This window comes from Vipera berus (assembly GCF_964194415.1).
Source record: "Vipera berus genome assembly, chromosome: 3".
NCBI lineage: Eukaryota > Metazoa > Chordata > Lepidosauria > Squamata > Viperidae > Vipera > Vipera berus.
The window spans coordinates 117,430,302-117,440,785 of NC_138204.1; the positions used below are offsets into that span (position 1 = coordinate 117,430,302).

At 43.3% G+C, this 10,484-nt stretch overlaps 1 protein-coding gene across 1 annotated transcript; it reads left to right on the top strand.

The window, feature by feature from the left end:
* Positions 1–392: 392 nt before the first annotated feature.
* LOC308666647 (leucine-rich repeat-containing protein 52-like) lies at positions 393–8,424 on the top strand (the record flags this gene model as incomplete). Its single annotated transcript, XM_081325541.1, has 4 exons — positions 393–1,086; positions 3,304–3,383; positions 6,885–7,017; positions 8,168–8,424. 4 exons carry the CDS (start codon positions 393–395, stop codon positions 8,422–8,424), a joined length of 1,164 nt encoding a protein of 387 aa, XP_081181667.1.
* Positions 8,425–10,484: the final 2,060 nt, after the last annotated feature.

Below are 10,484 nucleotides of genomic sequence, written 5' to 3' on the forward strand. Positions count from 1 at the left end.
TAGAATTCATGTTCTTAATATGTGGGGAATGAGCACATGTAAATTATACTCCTTCACATAAGGGATGCCTCTCCTCAGACTTTGGTCCTTCTTAGAATTTACCCAATTTCTCTGGAAACAGAAAGCTGGCATATAATTAAGTTACTTATACGCATAGACATTTCAGTGCCAAGAACTGTGCCAAGAACCTATGAACTTACCTAGAGCTGACATAAAGGTGTCAACTGGCAGCCAAGATGACATAGAGATCTTCTAATTGCAAGAAGCTGTTTTGCACTTTCAAGAAAAGAAGTTCTCTTCTCGTTTAATCATTTGACCAGGCTCTTGATGAGCAGAGAGCATCAGGAAGAACAGCCAGCCACAGCTCCCCTCAGGATAAGACTTGAAAATCCATGGCTCTTGGCCCAGATCTTCATGGAAACTATCAGGGTCCAAAGAAGGAAGTGCAATGCCACATCATGCCCTTTCCTCTCAGCTCCAAGAATTTCTGGATGGTGGTGCTCCTGAGTACAATCGGCTGGACAATAGGAAGCATAAACTGTCCCAAGGAATGTACATGCCAATACCTAGCTGTCAGTTGCACAGGGAAACTGCTGGAAGAGTTCCCAGCTATAATTCCACTGGACACCAGGCAGCTGGTTCTGGCTGAAAACAAACTCAGCTACTTGCCCTCACTAGAGTTGAATTTTCTCAGTGACTTGATCTACCTAGATTGCAGCAGCAACACTTTAGGCAAGGACCTGGATTTCACTTTTGTCAGCATGATCAAGCTTATCTACTTAGACCTCAGCTTTAACAACCTCACACAGGTAACGTTTGGCACCTTTTCACAGCTCAGCAGTCTGGTGGTGCTAAAACTCTCAGACAATCCCAGCCTGGTGAAGATTGAGAAGGACTCTTTTGCCAACAATACCTTGTTGAGGCATCTAGATGTGAGCCGCTGCAGCTTGATGTTTATTGATACAAGTACAGTCAGAAACCTGCCTAATCTGAGAAGTCTGGGCATAGGTGAGAACCCCTGGTTCTGCAATTGCTCCTTCATGGATCTATGTAGCTGGTTGAAGGAAAGTGGCATAACTATTCCAGGTGAGTTTGAAAAACTGGGATTATTGTGGATGTATTCTGTTCTAGATGACTATTGTGTAACCAGCAATTTTGTACTGAACTACTGCTGTTTCTCCTCAGCTCATAAAATAAGGAACGTAAGCCGACGCATTTTACACCTGTGGAGTTGAATAAAGATCTCTTTAAAATGAAACTAAAAATTCTAGATTAAATAATAGACTAGCAGATAACAGAGCTGAAAGGGACCTTGGAGATCTTCTAGTCCAACTCCCTGTTCAAGGAGGAGACCATTCTTAAAAACCTCCAGTGATATATATGATTCTTACATTAAAAGCAAAGGGATATCTTTTATTTAGAATTTTGCTAAGTACTGTTGCTGTTGTTGTCTTCTTTGTAATTAAGATTGACAAAACATTATGTAACTCACAAAATATTTTGGCTCACACGTGCAGTTTTACACTATTTGGCTTCTTCCATCAGGCTTGTTCAATAGTCAATTCCTATTCTTCATGCATCTCAGAAAGGCAAATAGAATTAAAAAACTAGATAACTAACGTATTGCCTAAGAGAGCTCCACTTCTCACTGATGTCATACAATTCAACCATAGTATTGCTGTCCACTCTGTGTCAAAGAGCAACACTGTGTGTGTGAAATAAACACCTCATTTTACATTCCTCTGGTTTGTGTGAGGGCAATGTTAAATTTTAATGCTCAGTGTAAGTATATCCAACAACAGGAGCTCCTCTTTCTTTCCCCTAGCTGAAACAAGACACATCTTATTCCATGCTAGCCAATGGCAAAAGATAACACTGATAATTAAGAAGCTTCAGTTGACTGTCATCTGTGTGGTCTATTCATGCCATTCTCCAAAAGTAAGATAAGGGTGTATGATATTGAAATGAACCTTTATTGTCAAAGTACAACTATGTGTACATTGAGATTAGCTGAGCCTCCCTTTTTGCTCCCACCCCCCAACACACAGTGACAACAAACCCTCCATCTTACTAAACCATGTGAACCAACTATACCACACACCGGCCTCCCAAGTCAATTCTGCATAAAATTCACAAACGTTATTTCCCGTTCAAAAGCCTAACAGCCCACGGAGAAAAGCTGTTTTTCAGCCTATTGGTGCGGCTGGCTATACTCCTATATCTCCTACCCGATGGTAGGAGAGTAAAGAGATACCTTCCAGGGTGTGAGTCATCCCTGAGCACATAAAACTGGTCAGAGTGGTCCTAAACAAACTCCATGCTGCCAAGTTATATGCCAAGTGCAAATTCCACAAAGAGAAGATCGACTACCTAAGCTATTGGATCTTACATGAAGGGGTGGAAATGGACCCAGAAAAAGTGTGTGCCATTTTAGAATGGGAAACCCCACGCATCAGGAAGCAATTGCAAAGCTGCTTGGGTTTCGCCAATTTCTATAGGCAGTTCATTCCCTCCTTTGTGCAGATTGCACTCCCCATTATGGACTTATTGAAAACCAAGGAGATAAGCCAAACCTAGCCAGCCACTAAAGTGGACTATGGAATGCCAAGCCGCAATAGAAAAGTTTAAAAGACTTTTTTTCCATGGAGGCACCCAGATCCAGAGAGACCATTTGTCATTCAGGCCGACTCTAGTGATGTACTGCTCCAGAAAAACAAAAAAGGTCCAACTGCAGCCCTGCGCTTACACTTCAAAAAAGTTAACTGAGACAGAACAACTCTGGGCAGTGTGGGAAAAAGAAGCCTACACTGTAAGGTGGACCCTTCTCACTTGGAGACATTTCCTTGAAGGGAGCAAAATCCCTTTCTAGGTTTGGACTGACCACAAAAACCTACAAGTGTTGAAAACCCTGAGAAAGCTGTCCCCCAATTTTACCTTCCACTATTTACCAGGGGGAATTCCTGGCAGACAGCCTATCTAGCTGCTGCAGTAAAGTGTAAAGGCCAAAGTAGTCAAGCCTCTACCTCCAGCGCAGCAATTAGCAGCTCCAGTAACCATGAGGGTGCAATCAAAAGGCATCCCACCATTAGATAACACTATCACCTGGACCTTGAAGCAAGCCTTGGGGAAAAAAACCAAATGGTTCCTTACTCATAAAAACCTCTGCTCCATGCAGGAGGGGCTGGCATGGGTAGGAGGAAAATTATATGTTCCAGCCAGCCAGAGACAAAAGATTATGCGTTGACTATAGAGGTCTGAACACTGTATACGTGGAAAATGTGTGCCCCTTGCCTCTCATGAAAGATATGCTGTCCCACCTATCGAAAGGAAAAATATTTTCTAAGTTGGACCTGCGGGAGGTGTACTATAGAGTTAGGAACAAGGTAGGGGATGAATGGAAAACCACTTTCAACTGACCCCTACGATGTTTTCAATTTAGAGTGCTCCCTTTTGGTCTGCAAAAGTTCTTTTGAAACAATGCCAGTTTCAAGAGTTCTGCTTTCTTGGGAGTATTAGCTGAGGCAGGACCTTACAAAAAGACAGACTAGAAATAAAAATTAAAATAAGTAAGAAAATGGTAAGAGAATACCTGTCTGATCTTGATGAATATAAATCACCAGGACCTGAGTTCTGAAGTTGCTGGCAGATGTTATCCCAGAACCATTGCATCATATCTTTAAAAAATCTTGGAGTACTGAGGAAGTACCAGAGGATTGGAAAAGAGCTGGTGTGGTCCCCATCTTCAAAAAATGAAAGAAAAAAAAACAGACCCAGGAAACTACAGACCAATCAGCCTAACATCAATACCTGGGAAGATACTGGAAAAAATAATCAAAAAACAAATCTATTAACATCTAAAAACTAATAAAGTTATAACTAGTAGCCAGCACAGCTTTCTTTAAAAACATGCCAGACAATGCAAAACTAATCTTATTTCATTATTTGATAAAGTGACTAAATAAATGCTGTGGACATAGTATACTTAGATTTCAGTAAGGCGTTTGATAAAGTAGACCACAACCTACTTCTTGGTAAGCTAGAAAAATGTGGGACAGACAGCATCACCACCAGATGGATTTGTAAATGGCTGACCAACCGCACTCAATGAGTATTTTTTTAATAGTACTACATCTACATGGAGGAAAGTAAGCAGTGGGGTACCACAAGGTTCCATCTTAGGTCCAGTACTCTCCAATATCTTCATAAATGACTTAAATGAGGGAATAGAAGAGGAACTCATCAAATTTGCAGATGACACTAAGCTGGCAGGAATAGCCAACACCCCAGAAGACAAGCTCAGAATCCAAAAAGATTTTGACAGACTTGAACTATGGGCCCTATCCAACAAAATTATATTTAATGTGGAAAAAAGCAAGGTTTTACACCTGGGCACGAAAAACCAAAGTTACAAGTACGGGTTAGGTGCATCCTGGCTCAAAAACAATAACTATGAGAGGGATCTTGGAGTTTTAGGGGCCGATCACTTAAACATGAGCCAGCAGTGTGTGACAGCAGCCAAAAAAGCTAATACAATCCTTGTTTGGATAAACAGAGGCATAGAATCAAAATCACGTGAAGTATTAGTACCACTTTATAAAGCTTTAGTAAGGCCACATCTGGAATACTGTATCCAGATTTGGTCACCACAATACAAAAAAAGATGTTGAGACTTTGGAAAAGGTGCAAAGAAGAGCAACTAAGATGATTGTAGGCCTGGAGACTAAAACATATGAAGAATGGTTGCAGGATTTGGGACTGGCCAGTCTAGAGAAAAAAAGAGTACGTGATAGCAGTATTCCAGTATTTGAGAGACTGCCACAAAGAGCAGGGGGTCGATTTATTTTCCAAAACACCAGAAGGCAAGACAGGAAACAATGGATGGAAACTAATCAAGGAGAGATGTAACCTGGTATTAAGGAGAAACTTCCTAACAGTGAGGACAATTTACCAGCTTGCTTTCAGACATTATGGGTGCTTCATTACTTGAGATTTTTAAGAAGAGACTGGATACCCACTTGTCTGAAATGATATAGGGTCTCCTGCTTGAACAAGGGGCTGGAGTAGAAGACCTCCAAGGTCCCTTCCAGCTCTATTCTGATTATTATTATTATTATTCCTAAACCATCCCAAAATTGATTGGATTCCACTATAGTACAACCTGCAGAGGTCCTGAGAAGCAAAGCCCAAAGCATTTCAAACATTTTGAAATCTATAAAAAAAGATGAGATCTAAAGTAAGTGTGACATTGCATTATTTTCAGAAGGGATTTCAGACTTACAGTCTGGGTATGTGGTAGAAGTCTATGAGGCTAACCTTTTCCCTAGTGTTATTTCCGCAACAAAGTTCACAATAGTTGCTATACAAGAACAAAGTTCTATATACCGTATATTACTGAAATTTCAAACTAATTCAGAACACCTTATGGTTGTTTATTGACCTGTAGAAAATAAAAGGCTATGGATACTTGCAATATACTTTGGACTTTGTGTGAGCATGTGTTTTCTCTTACTGATTAACAGCCCCATTTTTCAGGCTTTCAAAAAAAGCCTGAAAAAAGCATACCAATTGCTTTGTGTGTGATGGTGTATTTGTGCAGCTCTATATTTGCTATATATTTGTGCAACTCTAAAATGGAATCAGGGCAAATGGCCCTCGGTTTCTCTTACTGCATCCTGAAGTCAAGTTTATATACAGTGTTGGATTAGAGATTGTGAGTTCTAGTGTTCCCTTTGGTATGATAGCTGTCTGAATAACTTCAGCCCAGTCACTCTCTCTCAGCCCAAGCTGCCTCAAAGAGTTGTTGCTGTGGCAAAATTTAATTTAATGTAAATTATTACATTTTGAGGTTACTATTATGTCGTGGGCTCTGATGAGCAGGAATGAAGACACGCAGTTGAGTACAGAGAAACTCATTCTTTATTTAAGCTGAAACTGTACTGAGGATTTGGAGTCACCCTGCCTCAATATATAGCCAGACCCTCTGGTAGCAACCAATCGGATTGAACCCATGTTTGCCGCCCAAAGTTGACCAATTGCAGGACCGGATACGTCCTGTCTGGGTTGCTGGAGAACTGTTAGTTCTCCAGCAACGCACGTGGTGATATTCCAAAAGCCCAGTACATAACAGTTACCTAATTCCAGAAGATCCTAGAGAGTTTACAGTATTTGAAATACATAATTTAAGAAATATGACTGCCTAGACCACGGGTCGGCAACCCGCGGCTCCGGAGCCGCATGCGGCTTTTTAAGCCGTCTCCTGCGGCTCCCAGTCCTCCTCCGCCATTCTGGAAAACAAGTGGGAGTAAAAAAGTCCCATTGAGAGAATGGGGCAGTGGAGGTTTGGAGAGCTGGTGCCTTTCGGGGCCAAAAGAAACGCGGAAGAAGGCAGCAGCTCTCCAAACGGGCGGTGGAGGTTTGGAGAGCTGCGCGCACAGCTCTCCAAACCTCCACCGGCCCGTTTGGAGAGCTGCTGCTGCTGCCTTCATCCATGTTTGACAAAGGCAGCAGCTCTCCAAACAGGCGGCGACGGTTTGGAGAGGTGCGCGTGCAGCTCTCCAAACCTCCACCGTTCCGTTTGCAGAGCTTCCGCCTTCGTCAAACATGATCTCCAAACGGGCGGCGGCAGTTTGGAGGCCCTGGGGGTAGGGGCAGGGCGCTCGGGTGGCTCCGGCGGCACCCGGGCTGAAGATGGCGCCGCGACCCAGTGCCCGTCGCCAAGGAGATCCGCCGCCACTGCCGCGCAGGTGCCTCCCAAAGCTACAAGCTTCGTGCAGGAAGCCCGGCGGCCGGGAAAGCGGCAGTGAAAGGGCCACCTCCCTTTCCCCCCACCCGGCTTCAGTTGGGAGTTTTGCGCTCTTGAAGTTGGTGAGGACTTTTCGGACTAGCTAGCAGAAGAGAAGCCAGGCCCTTCCTCCTCGGGAGCCATGAGCGGGTGCGGGAAGCGGTGCAAGCACGGCCTCATGAAATTTGCCCGCACCCTCTTCAAACCCATCACGGGCAGGCTTAGCAAAGGTAAAGGTGAGGGGTAAAGGCGATGCGGGAACGGCAGGCGGCGGAGGGAGGGAGGGAGGGAAAGGAGTGAGAAGACCAGCCGACGCCATTCGCCAATTGTTGGGTTTAGGGAGCGGAAGGGTTCCCGGTTCCCTTTGGAGAGGGCGTTTGCTGCACTTGTGGCATTTTGCGGGCCGAGAAAGGTGTGCTAACTGTTTGTTGGGTCACTTCTGGGCGATCACGGGGGCCCTGGACGATGTGGGGTTTTGCAGCAAAGCCTGGTAGGAAAAGGCTTCATCAGGACACGCTTTCCTGCTTGGGGGGCTTCCGAAGCTACGAATCACCCTTTCCAGTTTGCAGCAGTAGTGGCAGCAGCTGGAAGGCGGTGTGAAAACCGGTCCACGAACCTCTTGTTTCCTGGGGGGGGGGAAGAGTTGGAGCCTGTTGTTTTGCGCATGCGCGCGCATGCGCACCCTTTGCGGTTCCCAGTTTTTTCTTTTGTGAGGGAACCGGTTCTGAGTGGCTCTTTCACTGTTTCAGGTTGCCGGCCCTTGGCCTAGACAAAATACCATCAATAACACAGCTGCCCCCTGCTGTTTGAACAGTAGCTGTGAGTCCAAGAGGACCCCACATTGCACACCTACCTATGCAACTCCATCCAAGACTAATAGTAAAGCCATCCCTGACTGCAAGGACCCCCATATATATCTAATCAGTCCAGGGCTGAGATGTATAACTGGGTATGATTAGCATACTGATAATACCAGACCTTGAACTGACAAATTGCCTCACCCAGTGGTTTCACACTGAGGTTCAAAAGGAGCAGAGCATCAAAACATTTATTGATAAAGAATTCTGAATGACAGCACAAGATTTGAAGTAGTTGCTAGGCCTGTAAAAGATAAGGTTCCAGGCTTCTTTTTGCTGTTAGCTCTCAGAATGGTAACCACCTTGAGCAGGGGTAGGCAACCTCGGCTCTTTTATGACTCATGGACTTCAACTCCCAGAATTCCTGAGTCAGAAATGAACTCATGGATCTTCCCACTTTAGATAACTAATTAGAGTGCATTCTGAGAGCTTCTAGGTATCCCTTCCTGCAACTACCGAGTGCCATCCTTTGTTAGTATGATTTTTAGCATAAATCAAGGCCTGTGTCATTCCTATGTTTCCTCCACAGACCCTGACAATGTCACCTGCCACAGCCCTGTTTTTATGCATGGCTTGAAAATGCTGGAAGAGGTGCAGGAAGAACTCTACTACAAGTGCTACATCCATTTTAGCAACCAAGACTATCTCTTTCTGGGGTTAGTTGGCTTTGGTATATTCTCTGCTGGCACTGTATTGGCCTGGCTGATGGGAGTATGTGCAGTGATATATGAGTTCTTAACTGCCACAGGAGAAGATGATAAGGAGGAAGAGGAAACGGAGAACTAGAATGACTCGTCTCAATGGAGCTCCAAGTATGTTTATTTTAAGTATCTCCCAGGCCGTTCACTAAGGTTGCAGTAATTATAAGGCAAACAGTGGGACCTTCTCCGTAGAGAAGAATAAACAGATTGCACTGAGGCTGTAATTGTTAGCAAAACTCTACCAAAGTAGATACCATTCAACATTATTTTAATTTACATATTTTATCCTACTGTAAAAGATGGTTCAGAATAAAAGTCAAAACAATTAAAAAAATAAATATCACACTTTCACATAATTTTACATACATATCACAGCTATAAACCAAGAATTATCATCACCACTTCAATGCTATAATAATGATGGAAAATCCATCCTGAGAAAATGGGAGAAAAAGAAACTGCACTTTTATCTAGGCATTTTTATATTTATAGTTCTGCTTCCAAAAAGCCCCCAGCCTATAAATTTTATCTGGACTAACAATTACACTGTGAAACAAATGTCAGATTGAAAGATTCCAAGGATAGGATTACTGGTATATACATAAACATCAGACTAATACAAACTTAAAAATAACAGGATTCCCATCACAATTGTCTGGGGGGAAAAACTGCCTAGAGCAGCAGTGCTCACCTAAGGACTGGCGCTATCTTGAGTAAAAAAAAAAATCTTACGTTTTAAAGTGCATTTCTTCAAAATTTAAACAGTTAATAACATTCCACAATAAAGGAAAACATGCATGAGTAATAATAAAGCATTGTCTTACTTACCAGGGCTGAAAATCATTCCAGTGAAACCCTAACATCGACTCCACTCTTCTTAGGCCCTCGTTATTGAAACTTTTTAAAACGTATTCTTGAGAAAGGTAAAAAAAAAAAAAAGGCTGAACATCAAGTACATTTCACCTTCTAAAAAGGGATACTATATCCACCAGACTCTAAAAGCATGGGAGACTCTGTTCCACAATTCAGGGAACTCAACGTAAATGAATAGTGGCTTGGCCGGGCAAGTCCCTTCATTCCTGGAAATCATAGCCAGCACCAAAGTGGAACACTTGAATTGAATTATTGATTACTTATAGCAGGGGTAGGCAACCTCGGCTCTTTTATCATGGACTTCAACTCCCAGAATTCCTGAGTCAGCTGACTCAGGAATTCTGGGAGTTGAAGTCCATGAGTCATAAAAGAGCCGAGGTTGCCTACCCCTGACTTATAGGAAACAGAATCTCCACAGGAGTCCTTGCTCCCTAGATCAAGAGGGTTCCACGTAACAAGGTTTGGTTACATATGAAAGGCAAGCATTCCCCAAGGGGGGGGGTTAGAAACAAATCAAAAATAGAGCCCACCTGCAGAGTAGACAAAGCATCTTGGTCAAAGATGAGCAGGACATCAGGAATGGTAAAGAGTACTCACCCATCTCCCCTTAACTCCTGAACAACACTCTGTTCTCAAGTCACCCAGAAGATTTGAGTTGAGAATGAGCAGACCATGGCTCTGGCAAAGGCCTTGCTCACTTGGCACATAGCCTGAGGTATCACAAGTTCTCTTGACTAGCAGAAGCAAATTAACTTTTCTTCTGTACTATAGTAATGCAGACCAGAGTTAAAAGCAGCTCACCCCCATCAATATTCCTTTTGTCACTGGCATTCAGTGGGGGAATGTCACTGGGGGGGAAAGACAACTCCAGCATTAGCTTTTCCCTCACCTTTCTTGCTTGCTGTTGAACAGGGCTTTTATTTGACCCACTCATCAGCTGGTGTACTATGCACAGAAGTCTCTGGGGATCATTTCAAGCCTTCCCACACATGACTCAGTTCTTTCTACACTTCTATAGGTATGCTTTAGAGTCCAGGAAGATGAACAAGGCTATTGTCATGGGAATATTTTGTTTGATGGATGTTCTTGCTCCCCTTGGATAAGGACAAGGCTTGAAACTGAAGCTTCCATGCCTCTCTTTTTCTTCATCTTAAGAATTAAAGAATTAAGAATTAAAGCATAAGTGATTAGTTGGAGGCCTGTAATAGATTGAGAGAGGAAAGACAAAGGGGCCTCCAGAAAACAGCAGCAAATAGGCTGGAGTAAGACTTT